General features: G+C 43.2%; 1 protein-coding gene across 4 annotated transcripts in view; it reads left to right on the top strand.

Moving 5' to 3' along the window:
• Positions 1-5,641: 5,641 nt before the first annotated feature.
• The window catches only part of pkn1b (protein kinase N1b), a 36,107-nt gene continuing 16,775 nt past the window's right edge, over positions 5,642-24,973 (top strand). Inside the window, exons 1-2 of one of the 4 annotated variants that reach the window (XM_067478149.1) lie at positions 5,642-6,219; positions 6,366-6,523. In XM_067478149.1, coding sequence (XP_067334250.1) covers positions 6,500-6,523 — 24 coding nt within the window. In that variant the 5' untranslated portion in view covers positions 5,642-6,219; positions 6,366-6,499. Of the gene's footprint in view, positions 6,524-20,521; positions 20,698-22,244; positions 22,615-24,973 lie in introns of those variants that run through there. The other 3 variants (XM_067478148.1, XM_067478150.1, XM_067478147.1) reach the window with 3 other exon arrangements.

Raw genomic sequence — 24,973 nt, 5'->3', positions numbered from 1 at the left:
ACGATCCAACCAATCAAAGACAAAACAGGTTATGTTAAAAAAAGGCAACTTCAGAGAGAAAACATCTTCCTGTTACCACCCTATGATGTGTTTCTGTCTCTTGGTATAATGTGAGTGAGTTTGTAGCTACTGTATAGAACATTCCTGTGTCATGGATGTCCCTTTATTTTGAGGACCCCCGTTCTTTTTACCTTCCACCTTCACCCTCTTGTGAGATCTCTCCTGAACCCCGTCTTTGTTGTGCCACCCGTTCTGTTTGATGCATGCATCTCTAACGGATGCACCAAGTGATGTTGACTATCTCACAGGACACGCAAAGAGACATGCAGTCGTAGAAGACCACAAGCTGAAAACACACTCGCAGGAAGACAACCAGAACCAGAACCATGCTGTTCCTATAGCCAATGGCCACTACTTGGCGATGGTCCCAGGCAACAGGAGGCCTATCGACCCGACTCTGGCAGCACATTTTGCAAAGGTCGCACCGCCTCCCCCACTGACAGTGACCTGCGCTGACGGTCGTACTGGTGGAGAGCAGCTGAGGAGGCTGGAGCAGCACCAGGAGAAGCTGAGAGAGATGCAGCACCGTCAGGAGCAGGAGAAGCAGAAGAGGCAGTGGCTGGAGGAGGAGCGGCTGAGGCTGGAGCAGCAGAAGCAGTTGGAGAAGCAGCGCCGGGAGCTGCTCCAGCTGCAGCTGCAACAGCAGCAGCAGGAGCACCGGCACCGCAGGCAGGTTCTGCAGTGGCAGCTTGAGCTGGAGCAGCAGTACCGCATGCAGCAGAAACAGATCCAGCAGCAGCAGCAGCTCAGGAGGAGCCCTACTGGAGTCATGCTTTCCCCGTCTTCAGGGCTCTGCACCATCTACGAAGCCATGGAAACCAGCGATGAAGAGGACGAAGCCAGAGGAGACCAGAACAGGAAGGCACAGGTGGTAGGGAAGAGGTCCGTATCCTCCCAAAGGCAGCTACACCCAGTACCTCCACAAGAACTGGCGTGGAACAAGAACATGGTGCAGCAGCTCATCAACCAGACCTTGATGTTGTCAGGAGATGGGGGCTGCCCACCTCTCCTTCTCCTTCCTGTTGGGTCAGGGGGCACCTTAAGTCCCTTGGAGAGCAGCATGTGGCCCAACTTGCTGCCACAGTTCAGGCCTCCTGATGCTACAGTCACCTCCGTCAGCAACTACTCCCCAGACAGCAGGGGCAGCTCCCCACCTGGAGACTGGACTGTGGTGGAGGTGGAGACCCAGCACTGAACACAACCATTAACAGATCATAAAGGAAAATCAACATGAACAGTTTGACACTGAAAATGCACTAATTTGCTTTGTGGAGAGTTTGATGTTCAGACTGACACCAACTCTGAGTTAATGTGAAACTTAGTTTAGCTGCAAGCAGCTTGGATCTATGCAAAATTAGAAAAATCAATCTATGAGTTGCTAGTTTCTTATCTTAAGACAGAGACGTCTGAGGCTCCACCAGAAAGCCAATTAATGTATTAAGAAAAATGCCAAATTATTTCTTTAAACATGAGTATGGAAATTCTGTAGATTTAATCTATATTTCGCTTTTTTAGAAATATTTATTGAGAATATTATTGTAAAACATATCTTACAGTGTAGTTATATCGGATGCCATGGATGGATTACTGGGCTCAAACCCAGGGTCCCCAAAAAACAATCACTCTTTCTAGTTGGAAATGGAGCCACACAACAAAGATCCAAAATTGGTAGATTATGAACATGACAAATACCAAAAAGAGGCACTGAATGACCCACAATAAACAATACTACCATAAACGAACAGACGTTCACACAAAACCAAAATCAAAAAGACCCCCTCAGTCTTGGGGTCTTAAACAGAGGCTTGTTGTCTATCTGAAGCCATATGGGGACTTTTTAATCTGAACACAAGTGAGATCATCGTGTGACCAAACAAACCCTCAGCTGATTTCATATTAGATCAGTCACTGCGGATTCACCGAGTTGTTGTGCACATCGTGTATCATCTCCTGTCACTAGAGCATGTTTCCTTACCACAAGTGTGTGATCTGGGTTTTGTAAGCGGCACTGAGACCAGGTACTGGTCTTCCTCTCACACGAGGGGCTGAGCTATGACAAATTGCACTAGTTTCTTTCTCTTTTCACCGTGTGGTGTTTCTCTGCAGGTAAGTAGCTGTACTGTTAATAGATTTAGACACAGGAGCTTCGTGGTGACGTGTGAAAAATCCTCGTGTGTGAATGTGATGCCGTGATACCCAACACCCCCACCACCCCCCCCAACGTGCACTCGTTTCTAGTCCGTTAACTTGACTGCAGCCACAGTAAAGAGGGGAAGTGTGAGGGAGGAGAAGAAGAAAACCATCCTTGTTCTGCTGCTGGGAGGAGGGGGCTGGACTGGTGGGTGGGTTTTTTTTTTTTAGGGGGGGGTAGTTATTGTCTCTCAAATTCCAAAGTTGTAACCTCATTTCCTGGGTGTTATGGTCTTTGAGGTCAGGGTGGGGGAGAAGTGCTAAGTAACTAAGCACATTTGTTCAATAAAATTACTTTAATATTTTCAGAGACTTTTTCAGCTTTAATCACTTTGCAGATTGTTAAACTCATTGGACTAAAATATTTAAAAAGAATTTTCTTTGGTGTGAAGCCTCCAACGTTTGCTTTTTTTATTGCTACAAACTAAAAAAGGTCAGTTAATAAATAGAAGAAATCCAAATGAAATGAAATCAGATTCTCGAAGTGGTTCTCTCCTCGAATCTGCACATTATTACAAAATAAAAATGAGCTGAACATTTTAGATTTCTGCAGAAATTTTATTAAAGAGGCACATGTGCAACAAATCTGAGCCAGACTTGTACATTTATGTTATCAACAGCATCAAATTCAAAAGTGTTAAATACTTTGTTTTTATGTGTTTATCAGTAGCAGTATGTGTTACAGCGGGTACTTGAGTATAGAATATACTTGTAGGAAAGTACTCTTTTGGGCAAAAAACCTTAACTTGAGTTTATGTACTAGTTCCTCCTCTGGAAATGGGGGGGGGCCCATAACATGTTTAACATCTATTCACTGTAACATGCGACTGTTCCGACTTGTGCTTCCTGTTCTGTGGTTTGTGTCGTACTCCAGTTTGGTATGTGGAGCAGGAGAATTCAGGTAATTATTAGAATGATTTATTTCAGTGGCTGTGAATTTAAGGGTTTTCCTGAGTCTTTGTGTCTGTGTGAGGAGGTGGGGTCAGTCTGAGAAACAACATCGCCACCTGATGGCTGCATGAGTGAGACTCTAATCCTTTGAGCATAGCAGCTATTTCACTGTGTAGTAAAGTTCAAACTAATTATTTTATCTGAGGTTTTGTGCACAGGTCGACAAAACAATGCAGTTTACTTGTATTTACTGCTAAAATGCACATTTATTTTAAATACAAGACGTCCAGGTCCTAAATGAACATGTGACATTTGAAAGCAGCATGTACAGATTAGTTTTCTAAAACATTTACACTGCAGGACCAAGCATGTTAATATCCTGTTTGTGTTAAACAGCAGATATATGTTATATCATGTATAGCCTTATATATGAACAAACACACCTAATGCATGCATTCGTGCCTCTGCTTCCTCTGCATTGATATTTATGTGGAACTTTGAAATACATTTTCATATAATAGAGTGATGCAATACAAGTGTTACATTGTTACTATTGGTTTTGTGATCACCATCTTTTTTATTGCAGAAACTGTTGTTGTGCCATTTGCCAAATTATCTTCAGTATGAAATAAAACAGCATGAAATGTGTGTCAGATGTCGTATGCATATGCCACAAGTATTATCTGAGATATATTAAAGTATGTCACGAAGGATGAGCCTGAGGGAAGTGAATGTAAGTGAAGATGACATTATTGGAAATGAAGAGTCTGAGGGGAAGGGGGGGGGGGGTCAGGGCATTTTGCCAGGTTAATGTATTTCAACATGTGAGAATATTTTCATGTGACATTCTTGATAAACGTAAGGCCCAGATTAATGCCTCACTGTAAAACCTACCAGCACTTTTATCACTAATATTTCTCCTGTACACAGACTAAGATGCTAAGTGGGACCTTACACATGTAAGTAGAATTACTGTTATGAGCAATAGCTTCACCCTGCTGCAGTTTCAAAGTAACTAAGTACAAATTTACAACGTTGAAGTACTTGAACTTTGCTTGAGTATTTTTTTCCCTCTACTTAATACATTTGCATTTGGTCATTTAGCAGATGCAACATTTACCCAAAGTCTTTGTTCGTCAACTGCATTTATCTGACAATTCTTTTCGTGTACAAGTTCAGTTATCTTGTAAAAATCTCTGAATTATGAATCTGCATTACAAATTAAACCACCTGACAGTTGATGCAACTAAAACTAAAATGATCAGTAGATTAATCTGTAAATTAATTGAAAACTATTTTGACCACTTTAAAAATATATATAAAACATATTTATATATCCACATAAAGCTTTGTGTATATAGGTTAAACTGTATGAAAGTCAAAGGGGACATTTTTCAGGAGACAGTAATTTTATTTTTAGTACCGGATTATATTTACATGTTAAGAATTTATGTGCAGGGTTTTCCATACATGTAAATATTGTGTATTTTTCAGGGTAGCATTAGTACTTATACTTGAATCTAATGAAACTAGAATCTAAAGAATACTAACACCTTACCCCATGACAGAGGCGCAATTTGAACAAGATCCACTGGTCATTTTAGATCAGAGGTGTCTCTGAATTCACCTGCTGTAGAATCAACATATTGACGACAAAATACACAAATTCCCAGGACGCATACGAGCTGCAGAGTAAATGTAGTAAACGGTTCGTTAGAAAACAGTCATTAGCTCATGTGTTGAAGAGATCAACAGGTGTCAGGTGGGAGCAGTTGGGCGCTGGGCTGCACAGAGGTGTGTCAGCTGCGTCAAGCTACAGGAAATACTGCAACGGGGGAAGTATGGCGCTTTCAAAATAAAAGAAATCGCAGCTGAAGCACAGATTATGGGCGTCGAGCACCATCTTTAAAAAGCAAACCTGACTTTGAATATTAAGTTGCATTACAATAGCAACCAGTGCACAGATTCCTCACTTCCGGTGGTGTCAGTTTGGCCCTTGTTTATTGGGGACCCTGTTCTGTTTAATATCTCGCTGTAATAAAGTTTAGGTGTTGTGCTCCGGCAGACGCCCCAAGCTGTTAAATGACCTGAAGTTAACACATTAGCCGCCATGAGCTCTGGAATCATTTCTGTTAGCATTTGAAGCAAAACGCTGGCAGAATATGAACTATAACGAGCTAAAAGTGGACAGGAAGTGGACACGGTGACGTGTCTGTGACTATTGCGGTCATTTCAAACGCCAGAGACTGTTAGCATTAGCTTGTAGCAGTCACGTATTAACTTTTACTGGGGTTTGTGGTTGGAAACCGTTTGTCTGACAACATTTGAAGAAGCCACAGAGCCGTAACTGCTAATTGTTCATGTCTCGTCCAGGTACACGTGAAAGTGACGCCATCTTTGTTCGAGCTGGAAGCGAAATACTTGTATTTAAAGTGGTTATAATTAGGTGGTTAGAAAAGTCTTACTGGGTCCTCAAATGGCAACAGTACTGCGGGTAGTGTTCATGAAAAAGCACCGGTACACAGCCGTTGTTAGAGACACAGCCGGTTAAGTGAAAGCTTGACTTGGTTTAGCTTGCTAACTGTTAGCCTTGAAGCAGTTTCCTCGTGGTGCGAAGTTGAGTGCGGGTCAGTCACGTTATCATATTTGATAAAACGCTGTTAGAACGTGACACTCACACGCCTCCACTGGGTCTGCGTGTCGCTACTAGCGACAAAACGCCAAGAAGCCGGTTTGATTTTGAAGGCTATAACCGGAAGTGGCATGCTTTATCGCAGGGCCGGTTAGCGCGCGTTTCCTCCTCCCGGCAGCATCACTCACCGGCTCTCAGCCGCACGCAGAGCCGAGCAGGAGCGCACCGCCGCGGGGAACATGGCCTCGGTTTGCGGTGACAGGCGGAGCAGAGGGTGGCGGTGAGTCCTGGCCGGCGTCGGGTTTCTTCCCGGAATTTCCCTCCCTGAGGATGAGAAGACAGCCCGCAGCCTGCAGCCTGCAGCAGCGGTCTTTGTGACACCACTACAGGACCCGCTGCTCTGCGTGATGCAGACCAGAGTCCGAGAATCCTGCTGCTGTCAGGAGGTGATGGTCTCCCTCCGGCTCATCCGTCGCCTGTCCTGACGCCACCATGTTCACACTTTCTTCATGTGCTTTTCGTGCGGCTCTTTACATCAACCTGCGCCTTTAAATTGCGGATTACAGATTTTCTTATCCCTTTATTTTTCCAGCACGTTCCCTCATCTCTTTAACCACCGGAGGACTTGACTGTATTTGGACCATGATCCGTAGGCTGTAAAGTGAGACAAACATTCGAAGAAGTCGCCTGGAGTCGCCATCTAATTGGCTGTGTGTGCAGCACACGATGGCCAATAACAACGAGCTACAGGTGAGTTTCCCAACTTTTTCCTATCTGTGTGAAAGCTGCTGTGTTTATGTGTAGATCAAAGCTCAAACATCTGTCGATGCGTGATATCTGGAGGGATGTTGGGGGGGGGATAATCTTCCATGTTTGGATATTTTGATGAGAGCTTGTGCTGCTCAAAGGGCTATTTTCATCACTCGCTGTACCACAGCTGTAAAGTTGGACATTAGTAAAATGGATTTGGGTCAAAATGTAGCAAATAGAGGTTAAAATACCAGCTTTTGCCCCCTGGAATGGGCCAATTCCCATGATGCTTCTCAGTAGCACCTTGGTATTAAACCATCCAGGCCTTGTGAACTCCCATGCTGATGTAACACAGACCCGTGAAAACGTGTAGTCTCCAATGCCACAGTCATAATAAACAGAAGCTGGGGATGATGTTTACATCTGGTTATTACAACTAACAATAGACTGCCATGATTTTTGATACAGGTACTAACTGCAGAATTCGATACAATGCAGCTTCTAAATGTATTTTGTCATTGGTGACATGAAAAGTATTTACAATTTACACACACACCTAAATTCAAATCAAGTTTATTTCACGGACTGTAGACCCTCAAACAGGAAACGGTAAAACTCCCTAAAAACGCCTAAACAGGGGAAAAATGAAAGAAACGTAACAAGAAGCAACAGAAGAGGGAATCTGTTTTCCTGCATGGACAAACAGGAAGTAGATGAGGTGTGTATGGAACATGAAGGATCAGAGTGACACATTCTAGGATATTGACATAGATCACATTCCACATTTTCATACTTAAAGGGCGAGTTCAGCAGCAATCTGAGGAGTTCATCTTCTGATGAGCTTCGTTGACGTGGATGGGGCTCAGTTGGTAAAGGCAGTCATTCACGGACCACAGAGTCAGTGGCTTGATCCCCACTCCCCACATGTCGAAGTGTCCCTGGGCAAGACACTGAACCCCAAATTGCCCCCAGTGGGTCAGTGGAGAATTCCCGCATGTCAGCCATCGCCATCGGCGTGTGAAAGGGTGAATGGGAAGCAACATTGTAAAGCGCTATACGTGCAGCCATGTTGTGTTTTTATCCCACTGAAGTCATCAGTGGCAGTGGTACCTAGAGACCTAGAGTCAGTTTCTCTCACCACTGTAGTAGTGGTGATGCTCACAAACACTGCAGCTGGTAGCCGACCTAGTTGCCCAACTGGAGTTTGGGGTTGCACTAGCCCTGGGTGGAACATTCAGCGCTACACATGTTTATGTCTACAACCCAACTGAACTGTCTCACTTTGACTCTAGTGTAAAGGTTTATTTCTGCCAAAATGTGTGAGTTCTACTTGGCAAATAGTTTGTTTCTTCGGCTGCTCTCGCTCACATCCTCAGCGGGATTCCAGTGGAGCTCAGCGGCCCAAGAACTAACTACTCTCATCATTTTAAAACCTGCAGGTGAAAGTGCAGCTTTGGAGATTTCAAACTGTGTTCTGTTCACTTGTATCAAATTAGGCCATCACCAAAACATCCACCACAGCACTGATACAGCGTAGACCTCCCAAATAAAATGATGTCCCATTTGTGACGCAGTGGTTTCCCTCAGGTGGAGTCGGGGGACAGTTGTATAAAGAGTGCTGTGATGTCAAAGCCTCAGATTAAGTTACAGTAACCTGGTGCCAGTCCAGCCCAGGTAGCAGCTGAGGCAGATGGTAAAAATTAAAGGCTGGAACGAGTACACAGAGATTTGTGACGGATGTGTGCATGTAATTACGACCAGTAACCACCACTCACGTTTCCTTTTTCAGTGGACAAACTTTAACCTGTGTGGGCTCAGCTTCACACCTGTCGTTGGCCAGTGAGCAATAAGCACAGATTCTGGGAATTGTCAAGCCAGTGTCTTCGCGAGAAACCAATTTACTCACAGTCCATCTGAAACTGCTGAATCATTTGTTGTGGTCGAAAAAACCAGCTCCTTTTTTCTTTGGGTGCTTCTTTGAATAGGGAAGGAGCCTCCGGTGTTTCTTGGAAAGCCAGCACGGCCTGTGTGGGCACGGGGATCAACAGCAACGGCTAATGTGGGCCCCAATGCACCAAATCTGTCCCACACCAACTGCTCTGTTAGAGACACACAGTTGACACCGCTCGGCCTCGGTCAAAAACAGGGGGTTGTGGCATTTTTAACAACTTCATAGTTCTTGCATTATTTAAGCCATGTTCTGTTAACGGTTTGTGTGTTTGGATTTTCTTGTCTGAAACTTAATGGAGCTGCATCTCCAGTAAAAAAGTAGCTTTACTCAATGGGATCTTCATTGGTAAAAAACCTAAATGAACCTAAAATGATTTAGACAATACTTTAGAAATAGCTGTACAGTGTTTGCCACAGTATGGCTGTCAGCTCCACCAGGTCCCAGCAGAGCACTGGACCTCTAACTTCACTAAACCTCTTTGTGTAGCAGTAAATAGTGGCTTGTTTCAAGTTACTCCAGTTTAGTCCTAGAAACCACGCAACACATGTTCTATTTGGTTGTCATCTTTTCAGACTCTTGGCTCGTACGTATTTCCAAAAGTAGATTGATTTTTGAAAATTGTCCAACTCTAACATTTTTTTTCAATGAGTAAAGCTCTAGTAAGCTAGAGATGTGATTTATATGTTGAACCCTTAATTTGTTTAGTAAAGTAAAGGTGGCAGATAAATGTTTTGTCATGATGTTGTAAAGTAAAAGAAAAAGCAAAGTGACGCACACAACTTCATTCCACTGGTTTTCTGTCATATCTGTAGTGACTGGACGATCAGGATCCTTTTCTCAGACTCACTAAAACAGTACAGTGAAGTATAGAAACAGCAGGTTAGGAGCCATTTACAGTCCATTTTTAAACATGGTGTCTTTTAACTGAGCCTGCTTCCCTCTGTGAGCGTTCAGCCACATTTACTGTGGGCCAGCAGACAGTGAGCAGAGGCTGATTGAGATCAAAGGACCACGTTTGGTGGTGATGAGAGGATGAACCTGTCTGAGTGGACTGAGGCTCTGTGATTGAGCTTCATTGCTCGCATCTGTTTTTTTTTTTTTCCTTCTCCTGAGTAGCTCGTCAAAGCTGCACTTTAGCAGACACTCGTGCTGTTGGAGGTCACGACTGCTGGGCTGACAGAGGAAAACTGAAGTGAACCTTCCCCCCTCCCCCATACCCTCTGTTTAAAACACATTACACGCACAAAATGAGGCAATCACTGTAAAGTGCTGTTCTCTCTATCGTCCTCCTGCCTTCATTGATTTACAGGCTGTTTATGTATTGGCCCTCTTCCTCTTTTAGATGGTTTTGAGGAATCAAGCCTCCTGCCGAGCTGATAACATAACCCACACTTTGAGGCTGCCCTTTCATGAATTCTTTATTTCTGCTGGTTTCCTGTTGTTAGTTCTGAAAGCGAGAGAAGCTGTTTCTTCTTCCTTCAGCGGGAAGGAGCAAAGGCAACTCCAAATGACTTTTTATTGATCATCACAGAGAGTGCTCCATTTCTTTAATGGTTTCTGAGGACTTTAGAGGCCATACTGAGGTTTTCACGTGTTAGAAAACAGGGATGTCCCTGACGGGTGTTTTTTTTAAAAGATGTATGTGCTAACACAAAGTCTAATCTCCATTTAGTCATTTGCCAGACACTTTTATCCAAAGCGACTTACAAGTGAGGTTGCAGGCAGCACGAATCAAAGCCAAGGAGAAAACATCAAAGTAAAGTGCTAAGAGAAGAAGTGTTTTCCTTTCATGAGATGCAAGTGCAAGAAAAAACAGATTTTTAAAAAAAAACAACTAGTATTTCCCTACAGTCCTGGTAAATCAAAACTTTATGTCGCACAGTAAAACCACATCTGGATCCTACTGAATCTGACACTGTATTTTTCAGGATCTACTTGATTAAAACATATGAACTTTACAAACTGCATTTACTGATATAAATGAAAGATCAAGTGGATTGTGACTGAATCTAACACGATAAGATCCTCCAGAGTGAGGACACATCACAGAAACACTTCAAAGTTCTTGTTGAAGCTAATCAGTCACGTTTCTTCTACTTTTCTCTGTTGTCTATTGATTCTTGTCTGTTTATTTAAGCACAGTTGCAGCACTCAGCATCAGCACTGTCCTGCACAGGGACAAAACCACCTCTGTGCCTTTGTTTCGGCTGGTAAAACCGTTGGAAAGGAAGATGCAGTAATACCTACATTTTGCCTGTTGTACTGCCATAATCAGATGCACAGTGGTGGGTTTGTCACTGGACAGGATGCCATTCATATACACACCAATCACAATTTACACACACCTTCCACAATTTCCCTACGCGAGCTATAAAGTTGTTTGAATCTTGAACCAAGAAATAAATGGCCAGCACAGGGCCCATTGTGCTCTGGCTACGCTGGAGAAGCTGCTGCTCAATGTTTTCTGCACTCACTGACACTTGATCAGGGGAAGCAGCGAGGGTTTAGTCAACTATGCATTTTACCAACCCTCAGTGTCTCTGATGACTCTCCTCTGCAGCAGAAAGATGCACTGTACATCCTGCCTGTAAAGGAGAGCAGCTGCAGCACCAGCAGGTTCACACTAAACAACACATTAGTTACCAATACCGAACCTTGAAAATATGCCCGGGTCGGCCTGGGACATCTCTAGCTGTATTACACCGTGATGTCTTGCATCACACTCTGAGTTATGTGTGTCTCCAGCTGCCTCTGCTGTGGATAATAGGATTGGGAGGACTTCTCTGTGTCTCTGACCTCCTGAGCATTACACATCCAGGCTCACACACACATCTACTACCTCCCCAAACATTCAGCCCCCCCCCCCCCCCCCCCCCTGCCCGAATCAAGGATTACACTCTGTCTGCAGAAATCTCTCTCCTCCAGACACAGTGGACAAACATTTAACTGCTGCTCCACAACTCAGTGTGCTGATTGGACATCTTAATGTCATAGCCTCAAGCTCGCCCATTAGGGTGCAGCCAAACTGCCCCAGTCAGTGAAGACTTATATTGTTATATTATATTATTATATAATTGAACAAGAATAAGTTTAATAGCCAGCTGAATTCAGCTATTGCTGCTACATGCAAACATCCTTTCTGAGGATTAGTGATCGCTGATACTGAGCTCAACGTGAACCTGGTGAAGCCTGGATTACCTGCTGGTTCTAATGGTAACTTGTCCCCCAGCTGTGTTGTGGCTGGTGAGTTTTTAAGGGATTGTTGGTTTTACCGAATTGAATAATGTGTTGCTAAGAAGAACAAGAAATGTTGAGCAACTTATCAAAAATTCAATCCCAAAATGATTGTGTCAGTATGAGTTTGGGATAAGGAGGAAGGATGGAGCCATTTAGGAGTCCTGTTAAACTGAGAAGCGACCACTGGGAAATGGGGAATGGGCTTTTTATCCAAAGCACTTTACAGTGTTGCTTCTCATTCACACACACGCTCACACTCAGATGGCAGTGGCTGCCATGCGACGTGCTCACCTGACCCACCGGGAGCCACTTTCAGTTCAGTGTTTCACCTAAGGACACTTTGACACGTGGCCACTGCCTTAGCAACTGAGCGACAGTCTCCCACATTGGTTGGTTGCTAAAGTAGATTCCTAATGTGGGAAGGCACTGAAGCTTAGTGCCCATGGTGGAGTTGTAAAATAACTTAAATTGTGGTATTTGCCCTGTGATTGTTACTGAAAGAAATGTCAGCGCTAAAGTGGACAAGAAGAGGCTTTATACTAATTAACAACAGAGGCCGTAAACTGAAAATGTCCACTGATTAAATCCACCAGGCGCATTAAGCAGCTGTTCTGCAGCATCCGGGGATGTTGCATAAGCTCAGTCAGTAGATGGGATCTGCCCAGCTGTGTCCCGGATTGTAGATGTTCATGTTTTATTTTTTTCCTTCAAAGACAAGGATGAGTATTTTTATTATCTTCACCAAGACCTTAAATCCAGTGTTGATGACTGTGTCGAGGGGCAGCGTGTCATTCTCCATAAACCCAGATACTAATTTCCCAGTGGGGCTTTTGATGTCAACAGTGTCCAATGATGGACAAAGTAGAAACGTCCACACACACACAAGGCAGCATGGTGAGACACCATGGGGCCTGATTCTGGTTACACCTGAGGCATTTGAGATGAGTTAAACCGCCACCATACAGATGTCATGTGATAGCCTCTGTGCTGAGCTGTGCGGCAGGACTGGTGTTGGATTTAAAGGGAGCACGGATCTGATGCTTCGTGGGAGCAGTGGCGCGTTCGGCCATGATGCCGCCGCCAACAGTGGAGTAACTGTTCTTCCAGCCCCGAGGCCATAAAAGTGAGACACACAGACAAGAAAAACAGCAACTATTATTACCTGCCCGAGTGGGGGAGGCACTGTAGTAGCAGGTCGGACCAACAACAAACTCCAAACTAAACTGTAGCCAGTTTTGTTATTCAAGTCACTCAGGCTGAACAGGTGAAACAGGGTGATACTGCAGCACAAATGGCAGCACCATTATGAGTTTTATTGGCGTTGATTTTTTTGTACTTTTTGTCAACAATGCACTGGAGACTGTGAGAGTTGTAACTGTAGAACTATAAATAGGACTGAATGAATAGCGTCTGCAGGGGGAAGGTCCAGAGGTGAAACACAAGACACAAATGTCTTGTTACTTGACTTCACATGACTCATTTTGGGTCACTTGTTTCATTTGCCTCCTTTCTTAATGATGTAAAAAGCTTTTATATATTTCTCAATGACAACACAACCCATGAAAACAATATCGTCTGTGTACATAAGGTTTGTGACCTTCTGTGCCATTGAGCTGCATTGTTGAAACAGACAGATTTACTGTTCTGCCTGAAGAGAAAAGACTATTTGTTGTGTAATTATGTGGACTTGAAAAGAAAGTACATTTTGTGCTCTGTTCATTACTATATGATGGGTTAAGGGCTGCGTCCTCAATGTCAGCTGAGGGAAGCAGTATAGCTGACGGATGGATTTTCTGAATAATTAACCATGATAAACCTGAGCTGTGTTTTAGGAGTGGAAGCTTTTTGTATGGCTGACTTCATTTCCAGGTCAGTGTTGAAGCTTGATGATTGCTCCATTAGTTCACAAAATGGTTAAATCAGTTTCTCACAAGAGCAGTGTCCATAAATCTGAAAGGAAATAGTCCTCAAATAATACACGGTTTGAATATTCATTTAAAACAGATTGTCCAACAGTTTTAGCCAAACACGGAGATTTAGGTTTATATTTGTCACTTGTTTTCAAAGTTTTGTCTTCAAATAAGAAAAATGCTGACTAGTTCCTGTCTTGTCCCTTAAAGCTTCAACGCAGCCAAATCTGAACGCAGAACAGTTGCAAAAACCTAAAAATCAAACCTTAAACCGAAAACCTAAAAACTACTGGATGTGTGGGTTCAGACATCTGCGCAGGTCCTGCAGTGTCTGGAATCCTGATACCCCGAAGCACATTTCCTTTCACAGGGGGTCATGTTTTCAGTGTTTTTTACTGTATATTTAAAATGATACAAAGGCGTCTGTAGCTCAGTTGGTAAGGCAGTCGTCCATGGTCAGTGGTTCGATCCCCAGTCCAGTGCCAGTCCAGTAGAAATTGGGGAGGGTTGCATCAGGAAGAGCATCCGGGGTAAAAACTGTGCCAAATCAACAATGATCCACTGTGGCGACACTGAACTCATGGGATAAGATGAAAGGACAAAATAAATAAATAAATAAAATAATACTTCTCTTTCTGTTGTGATTGATGACATCATCACAGAGGGATGTGCATTATGGAGTGGACTTCTCTACCCCACCATCCCGTAATCAGGTTTAATCTGCTTTCCACGTCCATTTCCGTCTTTCAGAAAAAAGCATGTCACTTGACCTGTTATCTGCCAGATTCAGGAGTAAGAGACAGATTGTCACAGTGGGAGAAAATCTTAATAACCACAGATTTACGCGTCTGTTTGATTTTTCTGGTCAAATCTCCCGTGGACATCCGAGCATGATTTACTCAACATCTGAGTTTGGATTTGTCCCAGTCAGTGAGGTGGGGGCGGTATGGTAATGGATCAAATCCTGTAGCAGCTGTAGCTCATTCATGTTTCAAACAGTTTCCTGTGGGTTGTCAGGGCTGTAAGATGCTGAATTATGAAACATCCATGAGGGAACAAGACACTGGAAAATCTTGGTCGAGTTCATCTTGAACACTTTGTTTGTCTGTTGGCCGCTCTGGCGGAAAACGACTTAGCTGTTCTTGGTGCGAGGGCTACACGATTCTCGGGAAAAAATCATTTCAGTTCTCACGAGATCATAATTCGCTTTTGCGATTATTAATCTACTAATTTTCACCGTACTCTAAACAAAAGCCTAAGCTCTTTGGGAGGCAAGTCAGGGTGTGTTTTCACATCCGCCCTGTCATTTGTTCTGCATCTACAAATGACAAAAACAATCTGTGTGTGTGTTTCTTTTCACCCGCAGAATGACAAAGTCGAGTAGCAGCTCAGCTGAGAACATCCATGTCACATGGAGAATGTGTAGCACATTCTGTTAATGTGAAGCGGACGGTCCAATCAGCAGACATCAGGACCTTGTCACACAGCAGGACAAGCTTAAAAACAATAGTTCCCACATGGACACTGAAACAGCTTTTTCTCATTGCTGTCGTTCCTCCTCTTCACACTGTGCATCTGTGTACGTGATGGTGGACAAAGTTGTCAGTCTTCATTTTGTTCAGCTTGCAGTGTTAAGTTTATGTGTTTGATTTGGGCTGTGAGTATCTTTTAAAGGTCCTGTTTTTTCTCCAGCTGCAGCTCAGCAGAGACACTGGGGGATTTTGTACTAAAAATAAAGTTGCTTTGGTGGGAAACCCATCAGATCTGATTAACGCAAACAGGTGAAGCCTCACATTTGTGTTTTGTAAGTCATTAACTACTGAAGGTATCAAAGCTCTATATGATGTAACACAGTCCTCTCTACTGTTGTCCTCTGACCACTAAGATTTGCTTCTTACTAGTTTAGTTTAATTAAGTTTGCAACTTTGCTGCTTTGATGTTACACTTCACATGACTCTTTGCTCTTTATTGTACAGTTCCTGTTCTCACACAGAGTTTTGTCTGGAAATATGAAGCCCTGAGCAGGTTGACTGTTGTAGGTCAACAACATTGTTTGCTGGCTTTTTCATATTCTGGTGGTGCTCAATGGAGCATTCAGAGAACAGTGGGGTATAACTGTTGTATTTAGTCCAAGATTTTTTTAGACCTCTGAGCTGGTAAGTGGGTGCTTTTCTAAAACATGTTTGAGTTTAAATGAAATATCGTTGCTGTTGTTTTGTTTTTTTGTTTTTTTTCTCCATGTCCTTCACCTACGTCCATTTCCTCAAGCATCTGGCTCATACGTGGACGTGGAGGGTTTTTGCTGCCTCATTCCTCAGGAGCCTGAACAGAGCGACTGTTTGTTGCAGCAGAGTTCACAATGGACAAAGCCGGGAACACCAACACATAAGCGTTTAGTGAAGTTTCTTGAGAAGATCGACCCTTTCACAAAGCTGCTATTCATGCTGAACGCTGCCTCCCCAGCTGTGGAGCAGACACTGCTTCAACACACACACATCCAGTAACTCAATGAGGTCTCCTCGATTACTGAGTTTCATAAAGTAATATCAGCTGCAGTTCCCTCATCAGAACAAACTTACAAAGGTTGACAGGTTGCATTCTCCCATTGGCTTCAAGTACTGGACATTTTGACACTGGATCTGAGAACTGCGGCAGTAAAACATGAACCAGCCTGATTGTAGGGCAGGGTTTGAACTTTGAGGTATCTGTGTAGGGCCTCAGTTCTTTCTGTTCCTCCTGTGCACACAGACAGGGAGAATCCCCCCTTTATGTCTGTACCCAGACCCGGTACATGATCACAGGCATGTTGCTTTTCTGTAAAACACCAAAAAGAGATTTGGTAACAGAAATTCCACTGAAATGTGAGGGATTTTAGGGATTAACAGGCAACACATGTAGTCCAAGGTGCCTTCTGTAAGCTGTTATTCATAGAGGCGCAGATCTGAAATCCCAACTGCATAACAGCTGTGTTCTCCTGTGCCACTACTCTAATGTTTTGGTACTGTAATACTGCAAAACTGGAGGACTTGCAATAGACGGAGACTAAAGAAATCATTTCAAACCAGTGCAGCAAGAGGCAAACTGTACTGCCTGGGAAATCGCTTCAAACTCAACACCTCATCACACATCAAAAGGTGAACAAAGTTGACTGGGAAGTAAGGACTATTATTTAATTTCCCTCGGAGAGAACAATGAAACTGAAACCACTCCCTTGTCTGTGGATTTTAAATGTTAGGCTACAGCCAGCAGCTGGTTCGCTTAGCGGCTTGTCTCCTACAGTATGCACCTGCATAATATACTGTATTGTCAAACACACAAGCTCCTATGACAACGTGTCCTTTCTATACTTTGGTTTTAGTGTGGATTAAATAAAGGATGCATACAGTGTAAATGGATTCCATTCACATTGGTGCCTTTTTTCAATTTTTAAATCCTAACCTGCAGCCACTGGCCTTAGATGTTAATTTACCATATACATACATCTATGGCGTCATTCTCATCTGGTCTTGTTGCTTAATTATTGCTGAAAACATATTTACAACATTATTATTATTATTATTATTATTATTATTAATTTTATTACTGCTTGGTTGATGTGGAGCATTTTTTCATCTTTTACTAAACTGCAGTGGATCTATCTTTTGATTGATTGACTTGTTGAGTAAAATGCACATTTCATTTCAGTAAGTTGAACCCATTCACTCTACTTTGTCCAAGCAGTAGTCTAAACCTCAGAATAATCGCGGATGGTCTAGAACAACATTAGTCAGCACAGGTCCAGGAGCCTCTCAGACCTTTGAGGCCTCTGTTTGACGTCCGTGTTAATATAAGTTCGTAGTTGGTATTTAAAGTTAAAAGATACAAAAAAAAAAAAAAAGACCACAAAGAAAGAACCTAGAAGTTAAAATAACCATAAACTGTTGAAAAATGAGCTAAAATAGAAACAAAGGAATCCCAAAGGTCCTAAAAGAGATACACGAAGAGCAAATGCGGACACAAAATGGCCGCAGGCTAAAAGATGACCTGATTTGTAGCTGTCTCGTCTTTCTTTTTCAGGTCCTATAGGCTAAAGAAAGATCTGGGAGCCTAGTTTGTCATAATCTAATTAACAAAAAATTAAAATGTTTAGTGTTTATATAAAACAACAGTTTTAAATTGATTTCACTCAGCTGACAGTAGTTGTAGAGGTAGTTTAAGTTAATAATGAAGCACAAAAAGATAAAGTTTTAAAATCCTAGTCTTATATTTGTTGTACATTACTCTCCACCACATATCCACACGAGCCTGTTGTTGTCGCTGGCTGTAACAGTGTCCTGAAGTAAACTGCAGTTTGTCCGTTGGCTTCCCTCTGATCTCCTGTGTTGACATAATGAGCTGTAGGTTTTCTCAATATCCAGCTGACTTTGACTTACAGTGCTGTTGTATTCATTACTCACCAGTTACTGTGTCTGTGTGTGTGTGTGTGTGTGTGTGTGTGTGTGTGTGTGTGTACTATATCAGTTTTTCACTTGGTCTTCATCACTTAATTTTATTTGCTGTCTAGTGGTATAATGAAAAGGAGTGTGTGTGTGTGTGTCTGTGTGTGTGTGTGCTTGCATGTGTTTAGAGAGATTAATTGTAATTCACTATCCCCAGCCTCCACCCTAACTCTCAAACAACCCACCCCCCGCCCCCCAAACCACCCCCTCTTAACCCAAATCCCGTCCCCAGCTTGCTGCTGAATGAGGCTGTGTGCAGACATCAGGATGTGTTGTGAATTTAAACTCCTGCTTTGTCTCCCAGATTCTCTGTCTGTTTCACAGGCTGTGTTTACAACGTGATGAAAAGGCGGCAAACAAAATGTCCAGCGATTGGATTTACTGCAGAAATATTGTGAAGCGCCAAGTCACCAGGCTCCAATTAACTTCCACTTAATAATTACACTTTTCTCTAGAAATACTAAAGAAATCATTTGTTTGTACTCATGATCTCACTCTCCATTGTCTCAATGCATGTTAGAACATAAAAAACCCAGAGAAATGCACTGTGTACAGAGCAAGTATTTGATTAGATTCAAACTAAAGTATTTGCATTGTTGCTGCATTTAGCAAGTAGCTGAAGGTTTTGAACGTCTGTAGGCAGAATGGGGGAAGTGTGCTCAGTGCTGAGCTTGTGTTCAGTCAGAAGTAGCAGGACGAAGACAGTACCTGCAGCTCCTTACTAGGAAGATCCTGGCTCCAAGTGGAAGTACACTGCTGTTTGTAAGCTGCGAGTGTGGGCTCCAAAACCATGTGAGAAAAAAGGGCCCACATCCCCACACAGCAAAGCTCACACTGTGACCTCAGGCTACAGTGTTTAATCCACATCTTCCTGATAATAAACACATTTTCATCAACAGAAACTTCCTGGAAATCCCAATCCCCCTTCCCCCTACAACAACATCACTCCATCCAAAATCAGGTTTAGTGGAAATTTAGTAAATGGCTGTTATTTTGGGCAGTGCTGCAGCATTAGATTTGGGCTAAAAGTCAGCTCCAAGCCCCATTATTATTATTATTGTTGTGAACGAATGAGCGACAAAGGGACAGAGTTGAAGCATTTCACCTCTCTCTCTCCAACCCCAACAAAATGGACTTAATCTCTATTTATAGACACACTTGAGCCGATGGGTTATTAAAACCTAATCAGAGAGATGGCTTTCTGTCCCCCAATGGCATCACACCTGTGACAGAGGTCAGGACATGATGGATGGGCAATAAGATAAGGAGGGAAGAAAAATGGCAAAGACAGAAAATGGCTGAAGATGTGAAGACGGTTGGCGACACTGCAGAGTAACAGAGAATAAATTGCTTACAGTCATAAGATTTTAGAACTACAGACCACAACAGCCGTAGCTGTGACGTCTGCCTTAAGGCTGCATGTGCTCAGTTAAGTTCCAAAAGTTTATAGATGTTTAGAACTGGCACACTCGAACATGGAGTGACAAGCCGTCACAGAGAGGACAGAGACAAAGTAAGCAGTTATTACTGAGTTAACCGCTCACACGTCCCAGATGGTGTCTCCTGACGTAAAAAGTATTTGTTGACCAAAACTACAGTTCAGTAAGGTTTACGGAGAGTCATCACACCAACGAGTGGTCCTGATGAAGTATTGATACCTCAAGGTCAGACAGAGGTTTTGCTCGCTGTGAACATTCTTCCTGTTCGTACTGGTCCTGAAGCCCTTTTAATGGAGTCAACAGGGGACAACACCCATAGTCCACAGTTTGTGTACCAATATGCAAAAAATGTGCCTGAAGCTAACGCGTGTTCATTGAATCAAGCGGGTAATTTCCAAAATCTAAATCTTTTTAATATGAAATTAGTAATTAAAGGTACAGTGTGGTGTTCGTTGGCAGAGAGCACGTTGGACTGGCTTTCAAATATAAACAATGCAGTGACGTGTCCTTTTTTTTGGTTGATCCCAAATTAGCTGGTTGCCCTGTGAGTAGGACATTAATCCCCTCCACACTGACAGACCAGGTTAGAGGCCATACATAGTGCAATATTTAGCCCCTGAGGGGCCAGATACTCCCTTTAGGAGGGCAGAGGAAAACCCAAAGGACAAAGCTAGTACTTTTCTCAGTGCAAACATTGTGTGAGGTGAAGAGCTGGAACAAGCAGACACAGGATATTCATGCTATTGTATCACAGTGTACAGTTTAATGATGGTCCTAATGGCAAAGCCACATGAAAACAAATGAGAGAAAATGGGCTGTTAGTGGGTTAGTGCCACAGTGTACAGTACATGTGTTTCCAGGTTGGTCCTGATCAGGTGAATAGAGTGAGACTGTAACTTTAAGAGCTCTGTGTTTAAACCGATTTTAGTTCCTGATACTGTGGTCAGTACAGTTTTAGTAACGGCATTTATTGAACAGACACGAAGAGCAGGGCAGTTCTGTGCCCCGGTACAGTCACCAGAGCAGCTTTTTGTCTCAGTTGAGGATAGTGCAGCTGTTTTTCTTTGAAGGTGGGGGACAGCATGGATGCATGGGGCCTGCTATCTCTGCAACCATTGGTCCACATCACACAAAAAGAACTGAGAGTGTGTGCAGCTTGGTAAGGCATTATTTTACTACAGGATATTACTACAGCACTTAGAGCTACTTTCAGTGTGTGAAATGTCCTGTGCTTACTGCTGATTTTAGTGTAGCATGAGCTTGTCTGCTTTTTCAAAAAGCATCTGCACATGTTTAGAAGCAGCCTATAAATGAAATGTATTTTCAGTGGGACCATTTGCATTTATGGCGTCAGTTCAAATGACTCTAAACAAGAGCAGTTGCCTTTGTTTTGAACATATGTGCTCAACTTCATGTAATTTCACTTCCTATTCCCCCCATGACAGTGTGCCTGAAGAAGAACTGCCATGCTGCTTCTTCAAATGACACACTGAGTGTGTGTGTGTGTGTGTGTGTGCCTCACATTTATTTGGCTAATGTAACTTTTATATAGGTGTGTGATAGTGTGTGGGGTACCAAAGCCAGGGAACGCCATCTGCCACACACTGAGGGCTCAGAGGGTCCGTTACCATGACCCTGTGTTGGTCTCACTGACGGTACGAGGCAGTGACAGGCTGAGGCTCTGCTATCAGTCAGTGCTGACAGACTCTTGTAGATTTAGATTTGGTCCTAGCTTCCAAAACCGCCAGTCGAAGTACACGCAGCAGCAGGCATTGGTCTGTCCTCTTCTCTCTGTGAGTGCAGTCTGTCTCCATATGGCGTGGTGTTAAATCAAGAGGCAGGAGGACATCACAGGAGGACACTGCTGCGTGTCCATCTTTTTGTGTGTGTTTTTAAAGCCACTGAATTTAGTTAATTAAAACAATACACTGAATTTGAAAGGTAGAAAACATTTATATTTTGTAGCTAAAACCAACTACTGTTTGAAAGAAACTCTTGATTTCTGTGATTGTGGCAGCTCTAAGAAGAATCCACCTATTTTATGCTGTAAAACCGTCTACTATGCTTTTTAGCCAGTTGCAGATAGTTGATCTCTGTCTCGGATCTGTCTGTGTATTTGTTTTAATTCACTTTAGTCTTTCTAGTCTTTCTTTCTGTTTGTGTTAAATCTGAATTGTCATTTTTATGTCTTGGTGATGACTGTGTGTCTCTCTGCACTGATATTTATGTCCCTTTGTGGTTAATGTTTTCTTGGCTTTTTGTGTCTCTTTCTGGTCTTCACTAAATGTGTCTTTGTTGCTGTCCCTCTGTAGTCTCTTTAAGTCTCTTTATGGCCATTTTAAGTGCCTCTTTAATCATTTTAAGTCATTTTGTATTACTCTGTAGTAGTTTTGTGTCCTTGAGTTAATTTTATGTTTTTTTTTTTCAACTGGGTTCTGTGGCTTTCGTACAAGAAAGTTGCTTTAATCTGTCTGTAGTCCTGCTCAGTCTCCATACAAAGTGATGCTGTTTAGTAGTAGTAGGAATAGTTCATATCTACGAGACTACGAGGGTCTCGTAGTCCATTTAACATGCCCACATTCTGTCAGCAGCCTGCCTCTCAGCTTTGGAGACCCAGTAGCAGGAAGCAGAGTGACTGTGAGCTCTCTCACTTACAAAACCACCCGTGTGTGTATGCGTGTGTGTGTGTCTGTACAAAGTGTGTGACGCCTCAGTTTCTATCTGGCAGCGAGTAGAACAGGAAGCAGCGAGGTGGGGCTCGGCCTGTGCTGTTCTCTCTTCCTCTCCTCCACCTCGTTCACTCACTCCGGATTTAGACTGGCTTTTTGATTCCTAGCGGGAAGGACATCCTGGACTTTGTGGAGGCAGGAATAGCACTTGGTGTTGCCTGATTGGCCCTACTGTCAGTGTGTGTGTGTGTGTGTGTTTGTGTCAGTGAGACAGGAGAGGGAGGGTGCCCAGGAGCAGCGCAAGAGGGAGGCTAAACATGGCCAGTGAGGATGCATTGGAGGACCTGCCTGGGGATCAAGCGGTTGACTCCACAGGGTCGACAGATCAAAGTGACATGGAGTCTTCGGTAGGAAACTGTGGCCATAATGGGCCTAAACATGGCTGCCTTTTCTCTGTCAGTCCATTACGTTGGCCCTTCTCTTTTCTCTCAGCTTCCCCGTTCACTTCCTGTAAAAACACCGCAATTCATTTGTGAGATTTCATCACCGTTTGCTGTTGTGATTTCACCCTGCTGTGTGAGCCGTCGTGCACCTCGCTGCAGAGGGTCTTTGTTGTAAAACACCAGGGATTAAGTTGTATTGTGTTGAACAGGAGGACGTCACGACAAACTCTCCCTTCCTGTCGTTCATACTGTGTTACTGCCTCTGTTTTCTCTCATGCTGCTGCTCACACAACTTCAAAGGCCTGTGCATCAAGGATAATGTGTTGTCTTTATACATGAGTATCTGAGACTTCTGCTAAGCGTTGACAGAAGTACACAGGTTCAAGGCAAAGTGCAAGTACTTGGTTGGTATCTCGCCTACAAATTTGCCAGTAGAAGTACCACTTTAACACCAAATTCTTTACTCTAGTAAGAAATACAAGCCCTTAAATGTACCTAAATTCCAAAAGTACAACAATTATCTGGGCATCATTTCTACTTATTAATTGAAACATAATATTTTAAACACTGACAGACTTAATGCAGTTGACAACATAAATGTCTAGTTTAGACTTGTTGAAGCAAAAGTAAAAGTGCAGTATTAGCATGAACTTAAACAACCAAAATTTAAACTATTCATCTTGCACTTCATTGAATACAGTTCATATAACTGGATGATCATTATTGGTGCATAATGTTGCAGCAGGTAAAGCTGGAGCAGATTTTAATCACTTTTTGTACCAATAGCTGCTTCATCCATAAAACTACGTATTATGGATGAAGGAAGGGTTGTAGTGAAATGGAAGTAATTTAAAATGGAAAAACACACTTAAAGTACAAGCTCTTCAAAATTGTCCTTAGTACTGTACTTGAGTAAAGAGTACAACAGATGCAGTATTTGCTTTGAGGATGCTGATGGAGAAGTACAGAGAAGGTCAGAGGGAGTTGCATTGTGTCTTTGTAGCTTTAGAGAAAGCGTATGACAGGGTGCAGAGAGAGGAGCTGTGGTATTGTATGAGGACGTCTGGAGCGGCAGAGAAGTATGTTAGAGTGGTGCAGGACATGTATGAGAGCTGTAAGACTGTGGTGAGGTGCTGTAGGTGTGACAGAGGAGTTCAAGGTGGACGTGGGTCTGCATCAAGGATCAGCTCTGAGACCCTTCTTGTTTGCTCTGGTGATGGACAGACTGACAGATGAGGTTAGACAAGAATCTCCCTGGACTATGATGTTTGCTGATGACATTGTGATTTGTAGTGAGAGCAGGGAGCAGGTGGAGGAAAATCTAGAGAGATGGAGGTCTGCTCTGGAAAACAGAGGAATGAAGCTTAGCCGCAGCAAGACAGAATACATGTGTGTGAATGAAAGGGACCCAGATGGAACAGTGAGGTTACAGGGAGCAGAGGTGAAGAAGGTGCAGGACTTTAAGTACTTAGGGTCAACGGTTCAGAGCAACGGTGAGTGTGGAAAATAGCTGAAGAGGCGAGTGCAGGCAGGTTGGAACAGGTGGAGAAAAGTGTCAGGTGTGTTGTGTGATAAAAGAGTATTAGCGAGAATGAAAGGAAAGTGACGAGGCTGGACAGGATCGGGAATGAGGACATCAGAGGGACAGCTCATGTTAGATGTTTGGAGATAAAGTCAGAGAGGCCAGATTGAGGTGGTTTGGACATGTTCAGAGGAGAAACTGTGAATATATCGGTAGAAGGGTGCTGAGGTTGGAGCTGCCAGGCAGGAGGTCTAGAGGAAGAGCAAAGAGGAGATTTATGGATGTAGTGAGGGAGGACATGAAGTTAGTTGGTGTGAGAGAAGAGGATGCAGAGGACAGAGTTAGATGGAGGCACATGATTCGCTGTGGAGACTCCTGAAAGGGAACAGCCGAGTAAATGTTACTATCATTGCTGATGTTTGTGTCTGATTACTTCTTTATAATGATAAAAAAGAAAGTTGCTTCCAGACCAAACTCCTTGACAAAAAGACATTTTGCAGTGTTTTCCTCTTTGTGACCTAGTTTCAGTTGGTGAAACAGTGTTGTGCAATGGCACCAACGTTGCATTAATGCAGCAGTTAAAATCCTGCAAGCACTTGGCCTGTGCCATGTGGTTCGGTCGGTGGCTCAGGCCGTGCCTGACTGTTGTACTGTATTGTGCTGCAGATGGATTATGGCTTTAATGAGAGCAGAGCTGTAGACCCAGCTTGTGTGAAGCTAGATGGACACAGAGGCCTAAGAAGTTGTAATCAGATCTGCTTAGCTCCATGGCTGGCTGCATGGTGCAGTGTAAGGCCCTGA

The sequence above is a fragment of the Channa argus genome, chromosome 15 (assembly GCF_033026475.1).
Source record: "Channa argus isolate prfri chromosome 15, Channa argus male v1.0, whole genome shotgun sequence".
Taxonomy (NCBI): domain Eukaryota; kingdom Metazoa; phylum Chordata; class Actinopteri; order Anabantiformes; family Channidae; genus Channa; species Channa argus.
This window is presented reverse-complemented; position numbering and strand designations above follow the sequence as displayed.